At 41.9% G+C, this 22,766-nt stretch overlaps 2 protein-coding genes across 3 annotated transcripts; one reads left to right on the top strand and one right to left on the bottom strand.

Annotated features, from left to right (window-relative positions):
• The first annotated feature begins 7,920 nt into the window (after positions 1 to 7,920).
• On the top strand, positions 7,921 to 10,243 carry si:dkey-30c15.13 (uncharacterized protein LOC558731 homolog). 2 transcript variants are annotated; one of them, XM_029634343.2, is made up of 7 exons: positions 7,924 to 8,125; positions 8,303 to 8,464; positions 8,653 to 8,763; positions 9,018 to 9,074; positions 9,353 to 9,463; positions 9,552 to 9,698; positions 9,891 to 10,243. In XM_029634343.2, exons 2-7 carry the CDS (start codon positions 8,303 to 8,305, stop codon positions 9,945 to 9,947), a joined length of 645 nt encoding a protein of 214 aa, XP_029490203.1. In that variant the 5' UTR covers positions 7,924 to 8,125; the 3' UTR covers positions 9,948 to 10,243. The 2 variants fall into 2 exon arrangements, with proteins under 2 accessions (XP_029490202.2, XP_029490203.1); XM_029634342.2 differs by having other exon boundaries at positions 7,921 to 8,125; positions 9,552 to 10,243.
• Positions 9,076 to 20,548, bottom strand: LOC115109432 (NACHT, LRR and PYD domains-containing protein 12-like). Its single transcript, XM_029634318.2, has 17 exons — positions 20,402 to 20,548; positions 20,166 to 20,210; positions 18,693 to 18,941; positions 18,311 to 18,361; positions 16,378 to 18,169; positions 16,003 to 16,176; positions 15,679 to 15,852; positions 15,418 to 15,591; positions 14,938 to 15,114; positions 14,617 to 14,790; positions 14,325 to 14,498; positions 11,879 to 12,052; positions 11,622 to 11,792; positions 11,319 to 11,492; positions 10,964 to 11,137; positions 10,683 to 10,853; positions 9,076 to 10,422 (listed from the first exon to the last, which is right to left on the bottom strand). Exons 2-17 carry the CDS (start codon positions 20,194 to 20,196, stop codon positions 10,407 to 10,409), a joined length of 4,050 nt encoding a protein of 1,349 aa, XP_029490178.1. The 5' UTR covers positions 20,197 to 20,210; positions 20,402 to 20,548; the 3' UTR covers positions 9,076 to 10,406.
• Between the last annotated feature and the right edge of the window lie 2,218 nt (positions 20,549 to 22,766).

Consider the following 22,766-nt stretch of genomic DNA (forward strand, 5'->3'; position numbering starts at 1 on the left):
TGCGCTCAGCTCTCCATAATGCACTGAGTTGTCTCCCACCAATTCTTGCACAGTCATTGTTTTTTGTGTTAATTGTTTGCCCTTTGATTGTTTATTTTCCCCATTACATTAACCACATGACAATGATTTTGAGAAACAAAAACATTATTATTGAAATGAAACTGTTCAACAAATGTGCGCATATGAATATCACAACTGGCAGGTAGATCGGTAGAAATGGTCAAATCAATTGTAAGCTTCCTCAAACTTGAAACTCAAACTTGAAACTCACGACTCTAGGAACAGACCATTGTGAAAAGAGAGCACATTGCTTTGTACTGCATGATTACAATGGGTGTGTGAGAGAGAGAGATAAGGAGAAGGTGTGTTGTCACTAAGATTGTGCCTATTAAAACTGAGCACAAATGATCAGCTTGCTTGCTATGGGCAGGAGCAGGCCTGCAAGCTGAGGGCAACAGAATGCTATGTTCCTTATTTTATATTTTTCTCGTTCCCTTCTCACCAAGTTTAGAATTGTAAACTAATAGAAAAAAGTGAAGAACTAATTGCAAGCACTGTTCCAGATCACTTGATAACCACCACAAGTGGGAGAGAAGAGAAACTAAACTGTCTATACAGCAAAGCGTGTGTCCGACTCCAAACCCCCACAACTGAATAGATAAGAGCATATCATGAGCATATCTATTCCCCCCCAAGAAGCGTATACCTGGTTCAAATCCAGGCTGCATCACATCCGGCCGTGATTGGGAGTCCAATTGGCCCAGTGTCATCTGGGTTTGGCCGGGGTGGGGTCTCATTGTAAATAAGAATTTGTTCTTAACTGAGTTGCCCAGTTAAATAGAAAAAATCAGTCTGGTACAATAAAAAAAATGCAATATAATAATAATAACTCAAAAAATCCCTTCCCTCCTAACCTTTTTTTAAATTTAATTGTACCTTTATTTAACTAGGCAAGTCAGTTAAGAACAAATTCTTATGTTCAATGACGGCCTAGGAACAGTGGGTTAACTGCTTGTTCAGGGGCAGACTGACAGATTTGTACCTTGTCAGCTCAGGGATTTGAACTTGCAACCTTCTGTTTACTAGTCCAACACTCTAACACTCTAACCACTAGGCTACCCTGATTAAGCCTTTATCAATTAAACGAGGACCAAGGTCCTCTCAATGTTTTAGCAGACCTGTTAGACCATAAACATCATTTCCACCAATTAGGAAGCATGTCCATAACATTCAAATCCTGAGCTCATTCAAACACCATTCATATTTATTAAACGTTTTATTGTGAATAAACTCTTGCCACAATGATTGAGTTCTATAAAGTCTGCCTTTGTGAAGTTTAAATACAATTTTCACCAAGTTATCACCAGTTATTCTTATTGTAGTGTCTGTAATGGATGTCACTGTTTGATTTGATTTGACCTTTGCCAAGAGCTCTGTCTCTGGGGAGGTGTCTGGTGTCCACTCTCAAGATGAAGTGTTCTGAACTGAAACCCCACAGTCCTGGGGGGATGATAACCTAAAAGGATGACAGCAGCATACGTACATCCAGTACAGTTAACATGGGCAAAGTGTCTGGAAGTTTATGCTCTGATGGAAATTTTTGTTTTTGTACTTTTCTAATAACCGTTTTCTGTGTTCATGCGTGACTCACTGAGCGAATCCTCACTATCAGTATCTGCAATTTGGCAGTACACCTAGACCGTTATTTTGAGGACAAAAGATATCTCCGTTTCAAGGTCTTAGCTGTGAGAATAAGCCTTGTGAGGTATTGATTTGTCACATGGATGACCCAGTGTTGGTTGGCCACATGAATGAAGCAAACATTAATGATGAATTATTTATGAATAAGCTAAATCATGCAAATATGACCTGTCTGCAGTATATAAGAGAACTAACGGGACTGCCCCGGAAGAGCTCCTGACAGTCGTTCACTAAGGTGCGTCAAGTTTGTTGGAACCTCTCCAGCGTGCTTACAATAAACAATGATTAAGGTTGACTTTGAGTGTCCCTGTGTAAGAATTTCCATGACAATGTGATGAGAGAAGAATACCTACACAGAGCACACCAATTAAAACTCTGTGGTTGAAACTTGACCAAAATAAAAGCATTACAAGTGTAGCAATATCAAAATTCTGGGAAGTTTAATACGACCCTCACAGAATTAAGAGGAATCACAACAGGTGACAAGTGGGCAAACATGCATTTAGGAACATATATTTCTATAAGCACAACTCCACTCCAGTTACATTTTTTTTAAAGCTTATGAGATCAACATTGACTTGTAAATGATTACTCTGGCCTTACCTGCAACAAGAAGAAGCTCAATCCACATTTAATTTATGCATGAATTACCCTTTTAGTGTCAAAGTGTCTTGGCTGATAATGTTGACAATGTTGATAAATGCTGATAGGGTAACTGCCAAGGTAACATATAATTCCTGTAGTGCAGAAAGTATGACCCTGTCCTAGTTATTCTCTGTGTTACTGCTCCAAGGAAAGTCTCATCTCTTGGGGCGGGGATGACCTCGTTTACTGGACACATACTGTATACTGGAGATGTAATGGTTAACTAGTGTTAACCGTTAACTAGCCTACTGTCTGTAGGAGCAGAGAAACCCCTCAGTATGTTTGTGCAAGCATAATTGCCTAGCATTAGCACACTGCCTAGCCCTCTCATTGTTAATACATACATACGGCACTCATGCTTTGCTTACTCACTCCACCACAAGTTGTTGAGAAGCTTTCAGAGTGTAATATTCAATCGGGTCTTTTCAGATATACAGTTGGAGTCGGAAGTTTACATACACTTAGGTTGGAGTCATTAAAACTCGTTTTTTCAACCACTCCACAAATTTCTTGTTAACAAACTATAGTTTTGGCAAGTAATTTTTCCAACAATTGTTTACAGACAGATTATTTTACTTATTATTTACTGTATCACAATTCCAGTGGGTCAGAAGTTTACATACACTAAATTGACTGTGCCTTTAAACAGCTTGGAAAATTCCAGAAAATGATGGCATGGCTTTAGAAGCTTCTGATAGGCTAATTGACATCATTTGAGTCAATTGGCGATGTATCTGTGGATGTATTTCAAGGCCTACCTTCAAACTAGGTGCCTCTTTGCTTGACATCATGGGAAAATCAAAATAAATCTGGTTCATCCTTGGGAGCAATTTCCAAACGCCTAAAGGTACCACGTTCATCTGTACAAACAATAGTATGCAAGTATAAACATCATGGGACCATGCAGCCGTCATACCACTCAGGAAGGAGATGCATTCTGTCTCCTAGAGATGAACATACTTTGGTGCGAAAAGTGAAAAATCAATCCCAGAACACCAAAGGACCTTGTGAAGATGCCTGAGGAAACGAGGAAACGGGTACACAAGTATCTACAGTGGGGCAAAAAAGTATTTAGTCAGCCACGCTAGTTCTCCCACTTAATTTTCATCCTAGGTGCACTTCAACTATGACAGACAAAATGAGAAAAAAAATCCAGAAAATCACATTGTAGGATTTACACCATCCCAACCATGAATTACGATTTGTGGCAGCATCATGTTGTGGGGGTGCTTTGCTGCAGGAGGGACTGGTGCACTTCACAAAATAGATGGCATCATGAGGGAGGAAAATGATGTGGATATATTGAAGCAACATCTCAAGACATCAGTCAGGAAGTTAAAGCTTGGTCGCAAATGGGTCTTCTAAATGGACAATGACCTCAAGCATACTTCCAAAGTTGTGGCAAAATGGCTTAAGGACAACAAAGACAAGGTATTGGAGTGGCCATCACAAAGCCCTGACCTCAATCCTATAGCAAATTTGTGGAAATAAAAGCTGAAATAAATCATTCTCTCTACTATTATTCTGACATTTCACATTCTTAAAATAAAGTGGTGATCCTAACTGACCTAAGACAGGGACTTTTTACTAGGATTAAATATCAGGTGTTGTGAAAAACTGAGTTTAAATGTATTTGGCTAAGGTGTATGTAAACTTCTGACTTCAACTGTATTCTTTGAGGTGCCATATATCAGTAATGTATACAACAAGTTCCAATTGGCTCATTCATACCCCCTTCTCTCTCCTGTAACTATTCCCCAGGTCATTGCTGTAAATGAGAATGTGTTCTCAGTCAACTTACATGGTCAAATAAGTGTCAAATAAATGTATAAAAATAAAGACAAGTCTCCAAAATATCCACACTTGATAACAATAGTGATAATGAATTTATAAAATGAAAAGTCAAGTATAGTGCCAGAGCTATAGAGACCTTGCCACACTAGGTCTCAGAGCACTCTGGGACAAACTCACCTCATCCACCAGCAATGTGTTGCAGCACCTGAGAAATGCATGGCAGACATTTTGTGCAACATGCTATGTAACACACAGGGTTGGCTAAGTTACTTTCTAAATGTAATCCGTTACAGTTACTAGTTACCTGTCCAAAATTGTAATCAGTAATGTAACTTTTGGATTACCCAAAGTCAGTAATGCAATCTGATTACATTCAGTTAATTTTACATTACTGTCCTCTTAAGAGTAATTAGAAGAAGACATAAACGTATGTTACCAATTGAATGACATCTATTGCAGGATAAATCAATGTTAATGTTTACATAGCTGGCCATATATGGATGTTACATTTTACTTTATGGGTTGGTTATGTAGGCCTCTTCTAACCCATTGCTTTCTACTACATATAATAATACGATTAAATTATATCTTTACATTAAAAAACAATGTCTATCAGAATTCCAGTCATTCCAATAAATGTTATACCCCTTGATCTTCAAAAATAGGACTTGGAAATATGGAAGTATAGATTAGCCAAATTGCTTTACCTGAGCAGGACCCTAAAACTAAGGACTTATTAGCCAGCCCTACTCTGTTGTTTATGATTGTGTTGTCATGGATGACTGATTGGGATCATTGATTCCAGTTGAAAAATAAATGCTGCGCTCATGGAATTACATGCTTTGAGCACTACTGAAAAGTGCTATTTACATGTGGAAAGTGAATGCTATATGCTGCATTTGCTATAGGCCTATTGTTTACCTTTTTGTAGGTGACACTTTGATATCTTGATAATATGCAGCTGTTTAAAGGGCAAATCTACGGATGAAACAATAACAAAACGGCCGCCCCGCCTCTGTTTTGTTAAAAAGCTGAGTGATGGGCCTGGAGACATGTAACCGCTCTCAGATTAATAGACAGAGCTATGGACTGACCATCCCATGATATAAAAATGATTGTTTTAACCATGTTATGAGACTATAAAGTGGTTGTTTACATTTACATTGTTTACAAACATTGGAGAAAAACAAGCTTATATTTTGGGTTCTCATGGAGTGTGACAGTTGAACTAAGCTCATGAGGCATTTGTAAGTTATATTCTTCAAGAATCAATGGAAATGTATTATATATACAGGACCAGTCAAAGGTTGGACACACCTACTCATTCAAGGGTTTTTCTTTATTTGTATTATTTTCTACATTGTAGAATAATAGTGAAGACATTAAAACTATCAAACAACACACATGGAATCGTGTAGTAAGGGGAAAAATGTTTAAATATATTTTATATTTGAGATTCTTCAAAGTATCCAGCCTTTGCCTTGATGACAGATTTGCACACTCTTGGCATTCTCTCAACCAGCTTCATGAGGAATGCTTTTCCAACAGTCTTGAAGGAATTCCGACATATGCTGAGCACTTGTTGGCAGCTTTTCCTCGACTCTGTGGTCCAACTCATCCCAAACCATCTCAATTGTGTTGAGGTCGAGTGATTGTGGAGGCCAGATCATCACTCTCCTTCATGGTCAAATAAACCTTACACAGCCTGGAGGTTTGTTTTGGGTCATTGTCCTGTTGAAAAACAAATTATAGTCCCACTAAGTAAAACAAATAAAGGGAACACTAAAATAACACATCCTAGATCTGAATGAATGAAATATTCTTATTAAATACTTTTTTCTTTACAGAGTTGAATGTGCTGACAACAAAATCACACAATAATTATCAATGGAAATCAAATTTATCAACCCATGGAGGTCTGGATTTGGAGTCACACTCTAAATTAAAGTGGAACACCACACTACAGGCTGATCCAACTTTGATGTAATGTCCTTAAAACAAGTAAAAATGAGGCTCAGTAGTGTGTGTGGCCTCCACGTGCCTGTATGACCTCCCTTACAACGCCTGGGCATGCTCCTGATGAGGTGGCGGATGGTCTCCTGAGGGATCTCCTTCCAGACCTGGACTAAAGCATCCGCCAACTCCTGGACAGTCTGTGGTGCAACGTGGCGTTGGTGGATGGAGCGAGACATGATGTCCCAGATGTGCTCAATTGGATTCAGGTCTGGGGAACGGGCGGGCCAGTCCATAGCATCAATGCCTTCCTCTTGCAGGAACTGCTGACACACTCCAGCCACATGAGATCTAGCATTGTCTTGCATTAGGAGGAACCCAGGGCTAACCGCACCAGCATATGGTCTCACAAGGGGTCTGAGGATCTCATCTCGGTACCTAATGGCAGTTAGGCTACCTCTGGCGAGCACATGGAGGGCTGTGCGGCCCCCCAAAGAAATGCCACCCCACACCATGACTGACCCACCGCCAAACCGGTCATGCTGGAGGATGTCGCAGGCAGCAGAACGTTCTCCACATCGTCTCCAGACTGTCACATGTGCTCAGTGTGAACCTGCTTTCATCTGTGAAGAGCACAGGGCGCCAGTGGCGAATTTGCCAATCTTGGTGTTCTCTGGCAAATGAAAAACGTCCTGCACAGTGTTGGGCTGTAAGCACAACCCCCACCTGTGGATGTCGGGCCCTCATGGAGTCTGTTTCTGACCGTTTGAGCAGACACATGCACATTTGTGGCCTGCTGGAGGTCATTTTGCAGGGCTCTGGCAGTGCTCCTCCTGCTCCTCCTTGCACAAAGGCGGAGGTAGCGGTCCTGCTGCTGGGTTGTTGCCCTCCTACGGCCTCCTCCACATCTCCTGATGTACTGGCCTGTCTCCTGGTAGCGCCTCCATGCTCTGGACACTACGCTGACAGACACAGCAAACCTTATTGCCACAGCTCGCATTGATGTTCCATCTTGGATGAGCTGCACTACCTGAGCAACTTGTGTGGGTTGTAGACTCCGTCTCATGCTACCACTATAGTGAAAGCACTGCCAGCATTCAAAAGTGACCAAAACATCAGCCAGGGAGCATAGGAACTGAGAAGTGGTCTGTGGTCCTCACCTGCAGAACCACTTCTTTATTGGGGGTGTCTTGCTAATTGCCTATAATTTCCACCTGTTGTCTATTCCATTTGCACAACAGCATGTGAAATGTATTGTCAATCAGTGTTGCTTCCTAAGTGGACAGTTTGATTTCACAGAAGTGTCATTAACTTGGAGTTAGTTACATTGTGTTGTTTAAGTGTTCCCTTTATTTTTTTGAGCAGTGTATATTTTGATTTAACACTTTTTTTCATCACTACAGGATTCCATATGTGTTATTTCATAGTTTTGATGTCTTCACTATTATTCTACAATGTAGAAAATAGTACAAATTAAGAAGAACCTTTGAATGAGTAGGTGTGTCCAAACATTTGACTGTTGTTTGAATTTTCAAACTAGTTTTCATTGGAAAGGCAATTAATCCTAATCATTACTCCACGTGTTTATTTATGTTTTGAGCTGACTTTGCCATGGGTTTTGAAGGGAGCCCTGGCTCACACCCTGGAGGCAGCCCGGTTCCTAAAGTTATGCAATCAACTTTCACCAGGTGCAAAACGAGCCCAACCGGGCACCCTGGCCAGATTAGTCAGATCCCCTCATTGATCAAGTCTCTCTCTCTCTCTGGCCAATCAAAACACATTATCCCTTCCTTAGAGGTGGACCATATCAGCCTGGAAGTAAACTATGCCTCAGGTGAACTTTGACCGTGTCAGTCTGGGGTGGTGAGGGCGGAAGAGTGAGACGCTGTGAATGACTGACCAACACAAAGCCTTTATGATTTCAGGTCCCTCTCTTTTTTCCCTCTATGAGGTTTAGAAGGCTGATTCTATTCTTTGTGGATATGAAAGTTGTTCATGAGGAAGCCAGGCTGTGGACCCACTGCAGCTGAAGGTAAGATAGAGAGAGAAAGGCTGTGATCGGAGTGTGTCTGCATGTGACAGTGTGTGTGTATGTGAATATGCGTGTAGCCTTATATTCCCATTAGATGAGATAAGTTTTCCTGATATCTTCAGCTGTAGCTATTACATCATCAAACAGCGACATGTTTTTGTTGTCTGCCTTTCTCAGATGACTCAGAACATGTTCCAAGAGGGGCTGTACCATGTCTTTTTTAAGGACCGCACCTCGGGCCACCCACTCACTGTAACCACCAATCAGGAAGAATTTAAAGATGTGCGGATTGGACGCTGGTTTGGGACAGTCGTTAACACCCGCCTCCTTGTCACTGGGGTGAGATGAGGAAAGCAAAAAGCAACCCTGTGGTTCCTAATCAGTGCCCTGTGACCAAATACTGTTATTAATCAGTTATCATAATTTTACCATGTAGTTTCGTAAATATGTTACCATTTCCTGTGAAATAAATTGTTACCCAAAACCATCACTCTAGAGTACTTCTCCTGTCTCTCTCTGTCACTAAGATCTTGCAGGTCTTTGGTGCCCTGGCCTCCATTCTAACCACAGTAACCTACGCCTGCGTGAGCTTCAACTGTTCCGTCTCCTTGACTACACCAGTCTGGTCCGGCCTGTTTGTGAGTCCTCGCTTTTCACTGTCTTATGCAAGACTGTGTTAGCCCACTGAGATAATGCCTAGGCATCCCCGGTTGACACTGTTGTCACTACCTGTTTCAAAATGTTTTTCCCATGATGTGCCCTCTGAACACAACCCTGGTATAGATGTCAGTAAGTATTTCACTGTAAGGTCTACACCTGTTGTATTCGGCGCACGTGACAAATAAAGCTTGATTAGATTTTTCACTAAGCTGGTTATTGTGTGTTGTTACAGTATCTGGCCACTGGAGGGCTGGCAATGGAAGTTCAGAGGAAACCCAACAAACTCAATGTGAGTATATATATTTGTATTTTTTTATTTATTTAACGAGGCATATATCACACAAGTGCTTTATTCAATGAATGATCTGATTAATCAAAGAATGTATGATATACTTTTTGAATTCATTATCCCAATTTTGAAGTCTCACCCTAGTGAATCTTTTGTGTTGTTCGCCACTGTTAGTAGTGAGTCGCTAAATTCATTGCTTCTGTGATTGTGAAGTGTTTCACCATTTTTTATTTGAAGTGAAGTTGTTCTGCTCACTGCTCTGTTAACGTGTTGAACAGGTGACCACACTGATAGGCCTGAACATCTTCAGCCTACTGCTGGGGTGCTGTGCTCTGCTGGCCTACAGCCTCATCACTTCACAGGCTAAAGCACTCTACACAGACCAACAGGTGTGTTGTACTGTCTGTGTGTGTATGTATGTGCATGTGTCTCTCTCTCTCTCTGTGTAACCTCCTCCTTTCTTTGTCTCCCTCTCAGCGTGCGGGTGTGTACATAGCGAAGGGCAGCTCTATCATGTTCACAGTACAGTGTCTGCTGGCCTCTGTCTACACTCTCTTCCTGTCCTGGAGAGGTCTACGACGGTATAGCGGCCCCCACACTCAGACCTACAATCGTCTAGCACAGGCAAGAATAAATGCACACAAATGCCAGCACACGCACACACACACACTCACAGCAACATATACACATATACAAACACTAGCACATACGCACATATGCACCTGGCCGAATACACACTCACACAATCAAATACATATTGACATGGTCACATGTTTAGCTGCACTGGACTCACTAAACAGTCTCTGTTTTTCACAGGGCCCAGATGAGGACGCTAATGAGCCCCTAATGGAAACAGGAGAATTCAGCCTTTAAACCAGCAGACCTATGCGTGTGTGACAAACTATCTTAAGATATTAATTTGATGAGGATGTCTAAGAATATGCACAATGACGTACCATTCTAACATTGTATTTTCTTCCTATGACATTAAATAGAACATTGACAATCAATCCCCTTATACAATGTGTATAAAACCTTGTAAATATGTACACCTATATCCCGGAAAATACATAGCCTATATATTTTTCAAAGATCAGGACTGCACGGCAAACACATTTGTAAAGTAGGTGTTGAGCGTCTTCAAAATGATAAAGCATATTCAAAACATGTATTCATCTCACTTGTTTGTAATGCTACGCTGCATCCGTTTGGTCTACACACAGCGTGTTTTTAGTTCAGGGGTTTCAACGATCGAGCACTACGTCCACGTCACTTCTTGACTGTCTCTTCAGAATGCGGCTCATTTCTCGGTCCTGTATGATGATGGCTGTTTCACATTGGGACCAATCTAAAACAGAGGATTTTGCAGAACAATAATAATGAGTTGTATGTATACAGGAGAGCTAAATACAGGACCATCAGAAAGAAACGTATGGTGTAATAAAGAGCTCTATGTCATTTTACTGTGCCACTATTAAGGCATTTGTTTTCAGTCACCTTGCATTTTCAATGAAACTCAATGACTTGCAATATTATTAACAAACACAAACACATCTTGAATGACATTTGTGATACTCTTTGACACTATACCACAACTATACCACTCACCCCACTTTCACTAGTTTACAGTGTGGATCCTTCTGCAATGCTTTGAGCAGGGCTTTTCCACGCCCATACCGGTTCTGGTTCAGATCGAGTTCTGTCAGGTGGAAGGGGTTGGAGCTTAAAGCTGAGGCCAGAGCAACACAGCCATCCTCTTTGAACTTACAGTTTGCTACCCTACAGGAAGAGAATCCAGTTATTCCATGTCAGATCAAAAATAATTGTATAAAACTTTTCAGTATAACGCCCACATCTGCATTGGCTAAGGATAAGCCATGTAAACCTACTTCAGTGTCTCCAGTTTACACTGTGTGTTCTTCAATCCAGCTGAGAGTAGCTGTACTCCTGAATCATATAGGTTATTGTCACTCAGGTCCAGGTTTTTCAGACTACAGGTGTTTGAGCTGAGAGCAGTGGCCAGTGCTGCACAGCAATTCTCGGTGAGGTTACAGTTATCCAGACTGGAGGGAAAACAAAAAACACTGAAACTTAGGATACAAACTGTAATATGACAGCAATGACTTTCTATTGCTTTCTGTATAATACATCTATAACCATACCGTTAACTAAATCAAACCCACAACATGGAATAAACAAATTGCGGTGATTGTAATATCACAAAAGTTTGTCATGATTAATCACGTCAAAATCTCCAGTTTACAACAGGGATCCACTAGCACAGCAAAGAGCAGATTCATTCCTGGGTCTCCTGGAGAATTGGAACTCAGGTCCAGATCTTTCAGGTGAGAGGGATTTAACCTCAGCTCTGTGGCCAGAGAAGCACAGCCTTCCTCTGTCATACCACAATTACAGAGCCTGCAGAGGATGAAAGTAATTCACTAAGCCATTTCTGAAATTCAACTCAAAGGTTGAGAAAATCTAAAATAAGACAAAATAATTGGTGACTTTTAAAGTCAATAAAAATAGTTCAATTAAATCCAATACCTCAGAATCATCAGTTTACAGTGAGGATTGCCCAATCCTGCAGAGAGCATTGTCACTCCTGAATTCCCCAGATAATTGTGACTCAGGTCCAGCTCTCTCAGACTTGAGGTTGAGCGGAGAGCTGCTGCCATTGCCTCACAGCATTCCCAACTCAGATTACAACAAAACAGGCTGGCAAAAATGTCAACAGATAATGAGAAACAGAATGGTCTCTTAACCACAGTAATTAGTTAAACACTGCCGATTATAAAACTCACCTCAGTTTTTCCAGTTTACAGCATGGATCCTTCAGTCCAGCACAGAGCAGCTTCACTCCTGAGTCTCCTCCAAAATTCCTGGTCAGGTCCAGCTCTCTCAGGTGAGAGGGGTTTGATATCAGGGCTGAAGCCAGAGAAACAAATGCTTCCTCTGAAATGTAACAGTCTGTAAGCCTACAGAGAGAAGTATAATGTTATAACGTCAAAGGAGTGGCTGCATTGCTGAATTCTCTGGTATGCTCTTCCCGATAGCTAAAAAAGAGTCTGTGCATGTGCCAGATTCTCTATACAGATTCAAATAAAAATGTGTATTTGTTACATAAGCCGAATACAACAGGTATTTTAGTGAAATGCTTACTTACAAGCCCCTAACCAACAATGCAGTTCAAGAAATAGAATTAAGAAGATATTTACTCAATAAACTAAATAAAAATTAACACAATAAAATAACAATAACGAGGCTATATATAGGGAGTACCGGCACCGAGTCAATGAGCGGGGGTACAGGTTAGTCGAGGTAATTTGTACATGTAGGGGTAAAGGGGTAAAGTGATTATGCATAGATAATAAACAGCGAGTAGCAGCAGTGTAAAACAAAGGGGGGGGGGGGGGGTCAATGTAAATAGTCTGTGTGGCCATGTGATTAATTGGTCAGCAGTCTCATGGCTTGGGGGTAGAAGCTGTTATGGAGCCTTTTGGACTCTGGTGCTCCGGTGCTGGTTGTCGTGCGGTAGCAGAGAGAACAGTCCATGATTGGGTGACTGGAGTCTTTGACCATTTTTTGGGCCTTCCTCTGACACCACCTAGTATACAGGTCCTGGATGGCAGGAAGCTTGGCCCCAGTGATGTACTGGGCCATATGCAATGCCCTCTGTAGCACCTTACGGTCAGACACCGAGCAGTTGCCATACCAGGAGGTGATGCAACCGGTCAGAATACTCGATGGTGCAGCTGTAGAACTTTTTGAGGATCTGGGGACCCATGCCAAATTTTTTCAGTCTCCTGAGGGGGAAAAGGTGTGTTGTGGACACCAAGGAACTTGAAACTCTTGACCCGCTCCACTACAGCCCCGTTGCTGTGAATGGGGGCGTGTTCGGCCGTCCTTTTCCTGCAGTCCACGATCAGCTCCATTGTTGTCCTGGCACCACGCTGCCAGGTCTCTGTCCTCCACCCTGTAGGCCGTCTCATCGTTGTCGGTGATCAGGTCTACCACTGTGTCATGTGTCAGTTGTGCAGAGGTGAGAACGGAGTCAGGCGCAGGACACAGAACTGAGTAAAATAACATACTTTTACTCGGGAAAAATAATCTGCAAAAATAAATCCATGCAATTTCACAAACCCTAACACAACAGACTAACACAGAACCGGGAACAATCAAGAACTAAACATAATGAGAACCAGAGGGTTAAATAGGGAAATAATAATAATGTAATGGGAATCAGGTGTGTACAATCAAGACATCACAAATGGAAAAAGAAACGTGGATCGGTGGCAGCTAGAAAGCCGGTGACGACGACCGCCGAACGCCGTCCGAACAAGGAGAGGCACCAACTTCGGCAGAAGCCGTGACACACTGTTGTGTTGTCATGGAACTTAATGATGGTGGTGGAGTCGTGCCTGGCCACGCAGTCGTGGGTGAACAGGGAGTACAGGAGTGTACTAAGGATGCACGCCTGAGGGGATGATGGTGTTTATGTGAGTCATGACCAGCCTTTCAAAGGAATTCATGGCTACCCACGTAAGTGCTACGGGGTGGTAGTCATTTAGGCAGGCTACCTTCGCTTTCTTGGGCACAGGGACTATGGTGGCCTGCTTGAAAAATGTACAGTTGAAGTCGGAAGTTTACATACACTTAGGTTGGAGTCATTAAAACTTGTTTTTCAACCACTCCTCAAATTTCTTGTTAACAAACTGTAGCTTTGGCAAGTCGGTTATCCAACAATTGTTTACAGACAGATTATTTCACTTATTATTCACTGTATCACAATTCCAGTGGGTCAGAAGTTTACATACACTAAGTTGACTGTGCCTTTAAACAGCTTGGAAAATTCCAGAAAATGATGTCATGGCTTTAGAAGCTTCTGATAAATTATATCAATTAGCCTGAGTCAATTGGAGGTGTACCTGTGGATGTATTTGTATGGGGGGCGTACTGGCGGCAGAGAAGTCAAAACTGTGTTTCCAACGGCGCAACAAAAACCCACCGGAAAACAGAACAATCAATAAATGGGTACATAAACCCGACGCACACCAGACATAACGTGCACAAGCACTTCTTTAGCTCCGGGGAAGATACTTCCAGTGGTGCTGGATGAGGAGGAACAGGGCAGCCTCATCCTCATTTTAAACACATAGCTTAGAGCCACAGACCTTCACAGTTTGACTCGTTCCAAATATAACAAGGAATTATATGAATGAAGTATTGTTGTAAGTCGTATAACTGTACCTCAGTGTCTTGATTTCACAGTGTGGGTCCTCCAATAAAGCAGAGAGCAACTTCATTCCTGAGTCTCCTAGGAAATTGTTACTCAGGTCCAGCTGTCTCAGGTGTGAGGGGTTTGACCTCAGAGCTGAAACTAGGGAACAGCAACCGTCCCCCAGGACACTACAGAATGACAGCCTGCACAAAGGAAGGGAAGAGGCCTTCACTCCATCTTGATACCAGCGTTGACAGTAACCTTAGCTAAAAATACAAATCCTGTTCCTGTTTAGTTACAAATTGTTACAAAAAGACTAACCTCAATTTCAATAGTTCACAACCTGGATGTTCCAGTGCAGCAGAGAGCAGCTTTGCTCCTGTGTTTCCTGCTTTATTGCTGCTCAGGTCCAGCTGTCTCAGGTGTGAAGGGTTGGACTTCAGAGCAGAGGCTAGGGAAGAAAAGCCTTCTTCTGTGACTTCACAGGTATCAAGCCTTCAGATAAGAGAGGGATGTGTTTTTTTTCTGTTTCAGCTGAGTCTGTACAGTTTGAGTGTCAACCATCAGTATCTCAACTATCTGAAACTCAGATGGTGTCTCCAGGAGCAAGATTTAACAACACTATTCTTTATCAGCACTTGCCTCAGTGACTCCAGATTACAAAGTGGATTCCCCAGTGCAGCAGAAAGATTGGCCACTCCTGCATCCTGCAGGTTATGATTGTAGCTCAAGTCCAGTTCCCTCAGGTGTGAGGGGTTTGACCACAGAGCTGAAGCCAGAAAAGCACAGCCTTTCTCTTCGACTTTACAGTTTGACAGCCTGCAGAGAAGTAGAAAAGAGTTTCACTCTTTCAGTATACATACATAAGAGCTGAGAAGCCACACAAGAATTTGTTTTACTCAAAATGTCTACCACAACCAAGTTCATGATGTTTAATAAAGTCAGTAATAGAATCGGCAATGTACAATAATCAATCAATTAATGAACATTTTAGAAATAAAGAGAGCATCTTAGACTGAGTCACTCATCCTGCTTTGTGAAATATCATCTTCTGTAATTGTTTACAAGAGATGTTTTACAATTTCTGAAATGCAAACGATTAAACATAATGACAATTATCACCTCAGCGTTTCTAGTTTACAATTGGTGCTCCTCAGTCCAGCAGAGAGCAGCTCCAGCCCAATACTGTGCAGGTCATTGCGACTAAGATCCAACTCTCTCAGACTTGAAGAGCTTGAGCACAGAGCTGAGGCCAGGGCATCACAACATGTCCCAGTTAGGCTGCACTCAATCAGACTGAAAAAAGAACATTGGTGCTGTATATTTAATCAAATATTACTCTAAAGTTAACAAAGTGACCTGTTGAGTGGAGAGAATACTCACCCCAGTGTCTTCAGTTTACAGTCTGGAACCTCCAGTGCAGCAGAGAGCTGCTTCACTCCTGAATCTCCTGGGTTATTGTAACTCAGATCCAGCTCTCTCAGGTGTGAGGGGTTTGACCTCAGAGCTGAAGCCAGAGAAGCACAGCCTTTCTCTTGGACTTTACAGCCTGACAGCCTGCAGAGAAGTAGAAAGGGTTTTACTCTTTCAGGACACCCAACAAAAAGCTGAGAAGTTACACAATCATTTGTTTTACGAGAAATAATTAATACATTGGATATAGATCTGTTACCTAAATAACAATAACATAATAGCCATAATACTCACTTCAGTGTTTCCAATTTACAGAGTGGATTGCCCAGTCCAAAACAGAACAGCTCCACCCCTGAATCAGTCAGGCCATTGTGACTCAGGTCCAGCTTTCTCAAACTTGAGGTACATGATCCGAAAGATAAGGCCAGATTCTCACAACATCTCCAAGTGATATTGCAAGAATTCATCCTTAGGGAAATAAGGAACATTTGAAAATACCACTCAGTGTTTTAGTCCAGTGTTTCTATAACTTTAGTCCATAGACCAGCCCAGGTTTGTGTGTTTTGAACATGTATCTGAATCTGAGAAAGGACAACCTGTCACTTGTTGAATGTTTATGAGAAGGAGAGGGATAGAGAGAGAGAGCGAGACAGAAAGCAGAGTACTTACAGAGCCGTTTTAGAGGCTTTGATCACTGGCAACAGCCTCATAACGCCTTCGTCTGATCTGACAAATTTATTCAGCTCAAATACATCCAGCTCCTCGTCTGAGGACAACATAACAAAGGCCAGAGCAGACCAATGAGAATATGAGAGTTCAACCTTCGAAACACCTCCTGACTTCAAGTAGATTTGGATTTCCTCCACCAGAGAATTGTCGTTCAGCTCATTCAGACAGTGAAAGAGGTTGATGCACCTCTCTGGAGAGGGATTTTTCCTGATCCTGTCCTTAATGAAGTCGACTGTGCCCTTGTTGCTCTGTGAGCTCCCTTCTGTCTGTGTCAGTAGGCCTCGAAGGAGTGTCTGGTTGGACTTCAGTGAGAGGCCAAGAAGGAAGCGCAGGAACAGGTCCAGGTGTCCATTCTGACTCTTTAAGGCCTTATCCACTGCGCTCTTGTAGATGTTGTCAGGACGAATTTCTTCATACAAGACAATTCCAGTCGAGGAGGATGGTAGTTGGGGTGTTATAACATCCTCATTGTTGTCTTCAAATGAAAGAAACACATACAAAGCAGCAATGAACTCCTGAAGGCTCAGATGAACAAAGCTGTAAACCACTTCCTGGTACATACACTCTTCTCTTAAGATCTGTGTGAACACTCCTGAGCACAAAGAAGCTTGTTTGATGTCAATGCCAAACTCTTTCAGATCTTTCTCATAGAAGATCAGGTTTCCTTTCTCAAGATGTTCAAAGGCCAGTTTTCCAAGTTTCAGAATGATCTCTTTATCCCAGTGGAGATCTGTGTCAGGGTCTTCATGATACTTCCTCATTGTCTGTATTATCTGAAAGATCAGAAACTGTAAGAACATTTGTGTCAGAGTCTTGGGCAAGTCTCCACTTTCTGCTTTACTCATCAGTTTCCCTAGAACAGTGGCTGAGATCCAACAGAACACTGGTATGTGGCACATGATGTCGAGGCTCCTTGATGACTTTATATGTGCGATGATTCTTTCAGCTAGTTTCTCATCACTGACTGTCTTCTTGAAGTAGTTCTCCTTCTGTTCATCCCTAAACCCTCGTACCTCAGTCACCTGGTCAACACACTCAGGAGGGATCCGATTGGTAGCTGCTGGTCGTGAAGTTATCCAGAGAAGAGCAGAAGGAAGCAGATTCCCCTTTATGAGGTTTGTCAGAAGTACATCCACTGTGATTGACTTTGCGACATTACAGCAGATCTCATTTCTGTTGAAATTCAGAGGAAGTTGGCACTCATCTAACCCATCAAAGATAAACAACACTTTGACTTTTTTAAAGTTGGAAAGTCCTGATTCTTTGATGACATCGAAGAAATCATGGAGTAGGTCAATCAAACTGAGTGTCTTTCCCTTCATCAAATTCAGCTCCCGAAAAGGAATTGGAAATATGAACTGTATATCCTGATTAGCTTCTCTATCAACCCAGTCCATAATGAATTTCTGCACTGAGACGGTCTTTCCAATGCCAGCGACTCCCTTTGTGAGCACAGTTCTGATAGTCATGTCCTGTCCAGGTAAGGGTTTAAAGATGTCGTTGCATTTGATTGGTATCTCTTGTGTCGCTGGTCTCCTTAATACTGCCTCAATTTTCATCACCTCATGTTCTTTATCGGCCTCACCACTTCCACCCTCTGTGATGAAGAGCTCTGTGTAGATCTTATTTAGGAGTGTAGGACGTCCTTGTGTAGCTATTCCTGGAAATATTCTTTCAAATGTTCTCTTCAGGTACGATTTCAATTCTGTTTGGCACATTTCAATATCCCCATCTGAAAAACAATAACACTGGTGAAGAATGCAACATTTATGTGTCGTTTTAAACCATTTTAACACAGGACACAATTTAATCTTGTAGGAAGTCAGTCAATCAGGTATTGATGATCGCAAAGCCAATATTTCACCTCATTTACCTTTGACTTTAGAATTCAGAGTTGTGCTGACATGGACTGCAGAGGGTTCACCTGGGATGAGAGAGCAACAGAACATTAATAGCAACCAATGCATTCTCATCGGTGCATTTATTATTTTTTGGTGAGGATATCGAGAGACTCAGCATTGTTTACCATTGCCTGTAGTGTTTTTATCGATGCATAATCAACTGATCCTTACATATGGTAAGCATTTAGCATAAACCGCAGCAATGACATTGCATCTTGCCTGAGCTGCGATTGAGGTACTGGCTTTGGTTTAACTCATGGGACAGTGATGAATAGCAAACGTGAGAAAAGCCAAGATATCCCAACTTTCTACATTGTATTTCTGCAGTACAAAGAGGGAGAGAGATGCTCTTACCTAGATCTTGGACTAATTGAGGTTGTTGTTCCAGTAGAATCCTGTAAAAGGCTGATTTCACCTTTACCCCTCCTGAATGCAGGGCCTCATACAGCAGTCTCATTTGTTCCTGGCTGGTCCTGGTAGCATGGATATTAGAGTACACCTCCTTATGGATCAGGCGCCTCTGGAGTAGGTCATCTGCTATGGGCATCACTATGATAACCCTCTGAATGAGCTCAGCCATATGCTTATCCACAAACTGGGCATCTGGGAGTGATGTTAGATAAGAGAGATGCAAAGTTATCAAGCCAAGTTATCACATCATCTCTGTGAATCTGCTCCTACGTGGGTAGGACTAGGAGGGAAGCTTTAAAGATTTGAATATCACATGTTTCACAAATATGACTTTACAAACATCTGTCAACGTCTCTGTGACTGACATTGGAGGGCATCATTCCAGACAGTTTATTACAATTGTGGTATCCCGGGAAGTCTACCCCTGGGGTTGGTAATAGAGGGGAGGTACGTGCTGCGCGCTGGCTCCCTCTGCTGGGAGTACACGGGCTGGGCACCCCGACACGGATGGCTCCAAGTAGAGGTTATTAGGGGAAAGTGCCAACCAGCCGTGGAGGCACATAAAACCAACACCGTGGGGGAGAACAGAGGCTGAGAAGAAGGGCTGAGCCAAACCTAAGTGATTTTGTTGTTATGTGTATTTTATTGCCTAGTAAAATCGTGTTTGCTGACTAGAACCTCCCTGTCTCTGTGTTAATCTCTGTACGCTCAACCCAACACCCCACAGTTTACCGCACAATGTTAATCTTTAAGGACAATTATTGCTTTGATTTTGTACAAAACATGGCAGCATTTAACTGTATTTACAATGTATAGAAGTTTTATTATAGCTTCCCCAAAATAGTTCCTATGGGCTTTTTAAAATGGAAATCGTTGTCGCGTTGTGGGAATAACAAGCAAGGTGGGCAGAGCCAAGCACCACTCAGAGTTAGCAATATCCTACTGGTACATTTTAACATGTATTTGCACATCAGGGAACGCCTACTCTCTGTATGAGTTTGTACGCAAGAACTTGAAACTGCCGTTGCACTCCTTCTAAATAACATCATTTCTAGAGAGTATGGCAATTGCCCAAGTCTAAAAAACTTTGTGCACTCTGTTCATAACACATTCTAGTTTTGGGAACTGAAAATGATGTAGCGATCCGATGTTTCATCTATGAGAAAATAAGCATTAGGTCAACCCAGTTTTATCGTGCTGTATCGTCCCCCTCGGCTTTGCCGCTGGACTCCCTCTCTTTATCAAATAGCGAAAGTGAAATATTTTCCCTTTTTCTTTTCCCATATACCATTCTTGGAGAAATGTGATTAAACCATACAATATTTGGATAAATGTCATTATGTCCGTATCCATATGAAAATAGTTCAGTATCATTTGTGAGTTAAGAGTTGATCACAAAGCCAGTATGTCACATACCATCTGAAAGTAAGGCTGCAGACTCAGCCATGCTAGTAGTTTAACCTGGGGAGAGAGAAAGATACATTTTCTTCATCCTCTTTAGCTGTGCTACCAGAACTATTCCACACGGCCCTCAAGTACTGTCATCTGCAGAGTTTCACAAAGGCTACTGTGTCAGCATGCATAGCTCAACATTGTTAAAACATAGGAAACTGTCCAAAAGCCTACAGTGTTAAATTAGGCTATTTCCTTACCGTAGTCCCAGGATGTGAGATTTGAAAGCTAAATCATGTCTGTCTATGGATATCTCCTCGAATGTAAAACTGTTATGCAACGAAACAGTACACCGTCTGTGACTGTATCCGAGATGGCTGCTTATGTAATGTTTCTTCTTCTCCAGGCATTTGTTTTTGTCGCCCCTCCCTCCCTGTTCAGAAATTCAGATACAGGGTGTGTAAATCGAGATAAAGGCTGACTGATGAAAAGCTGAAGTCAGCCAACCAGTTTGGAGCATGCCGCTGAAATGACGCTAAGGTTTGCCTCCCCCTCTTTTGGACATGATCTCACTGTCAGTAAACTTTGTCATAAAATAAAATGTTATTCATCACATGCGCCAAATACAACAGGCGCATGGTAGACCTTACCATGAAATGCTTAAATAGAGTTAAGAAAATATTTACTAAATAAACTAAAGCAACATGTTTTTAGAATTAAAGGTAACACAAGAAAATTACGTAACAATATGGAGGCTATGTCGGTACCAAGTCAATGTGCTATGGGGAACAGGTTAGTCGAGGTAGCAGTAGTGTAAATTGATGAATTGTTCAGCAGTCTTATGGCTTGGGGGTGGAAGCTGTTCAGGAGCCTTTTGGTCCTAGACTTGACACTCCGGTACAGCTTGCTGTGCATTAGCAGAGACAACAGTCTATGACTTGGGGGTGGAAGCTGTTCAGGAGCCTTTTGGTCCTAAACTTGACACTCCGGTACAGCATTAGCAGAGAGAACAGTCTATGACTTGGGGGTGGAAGCTGTTCAGGAGCCTTTTGGTCCTAAACTTGACACTCCGGAACAGCTTGCTGTGCATTAGCAGAGAGAACAGTCTATGACTTGGGTGACTGGAGACTTTGACCGTCTTTTGGACATTCCTTTGACACCGCCTAGTATATACAGTACCAGTCAAAAGTTTGGACACCTACTCATTCAAGGGTTTATCTTTATTATTATTTTATTTTTTACTATTTTCTACGTTGTAGAATAATAGTAAAGACATCAACACTATGACATAACACATATGGCATCATGTAATAAGCAAAAAAGTGTTAAACAAATCAAAAATAATGTTTTAGATTTTAGATTCTTCAAAGTAGCCACCCTTTGCCTGATGACAGCTTTGCACACTCTCGGCATTCTCTCAACCAGCTTCAACTGGAATGCTTTTTCAACAGTCTTGAAGGAGTTCCCACATATGCTGAGCACTTGTTGGCTGCTTTTCCTTCACTCTGTGGTTCAAATCATCCCAAACCATCTCAATTGTGTTGAGGTCTGGTTATCGTGTAGGCCAGGTCATCTGATGCAGCACTCCCATCACTCTCCTTCTTGGTCAGACAGCCCTTACACAGCCTGGAGTAGTGTTGGGTCATTATCCCATTGAAAAACAAATGATAGTCCTTCAAAGCGCAAACCGGATGGGATGGCGTGGTTGTGTGCCTTGAATTCTAAATAAATTACTGACAGTGTCACCAGCAAAGCACCCCCACACCAAAATACCTCCTCCTCCATGCTTCACGGTGGGAACTACACATTCGGAGATCATCCGTTCACCTACTCTGCGTCTCACTGCGGTTGGAACAAAAAATCTCAAATTTTGACCAACATCAGACCAAACGACAGATTTCCACAGGTCTAATGTCCATTGATGTGTTTCTTGGCCCATCCAGTCTCTTATTCTTATTGGTATCCTTTAGTTGTGATTTCTTTGCAGCAATTAAACCATGAATGCCTGATTCATGCAGTCTCCTCTGAACAGTTGATGTTGAGATGTGTCTGTTACTTGAACTCTGTGACGCATGTATTTGGGCTGCAATTTCTGAGGCTGGTAACTCTAATGAATTTATCCTCTGCAGCAGAGGTAACTCTGGGTCTTCCTTTAATATGCCGGTCCTCATGAGAGACAGTTTCATCACAGCTCTTGATGGTTTTTGCGACTGCAGTTGAAGAAACTTTCAAAGTTGTTGAAATTGACTGACCTTCATTTCTTAACCATGTCTTAAAGTAATGATGGACTGTTGTTTCTCTTTGCTTATTTGAGCTGTTCTTGCCATAATATGGACTTGGTCTTTTACCAAATAGGGCTATCTTCTGTATACCACCCCTACCTTGTCACAACACGTCAGATTGGATCAAACGCATTTAGAAGGAAAGAAATTTGACAAATTAACTTTTAACAATGCACACCTGTTAATTGAATTGCATTCCAGGTGACTACCTCATGAAACTGGTTGAGAAAATTCATAGAGTGTCCAAAGCTATGATCAAGGCAAAGGGTGGCTACTTTGAAGAATCTCAAATATATAATATATTTTGATTTGTTTATCACTTGTTTTTGGTTACTACATGATT

Source organism: Oncorhynchus nerka, linkage group LG25 (genome assembly GCF_034236695.1).
Source record: "Oncorhynchus nerka isolate Pitt River linkage group LG25, Oner_Uvic_2.0, whole genome shotgun sequence".
NCBI lineage: Eukaryota > Metazoa > Chordata > Actinopteri > Salmoniformes > Salmonidae > Oncorhynchus > Oncorhynchus nerka.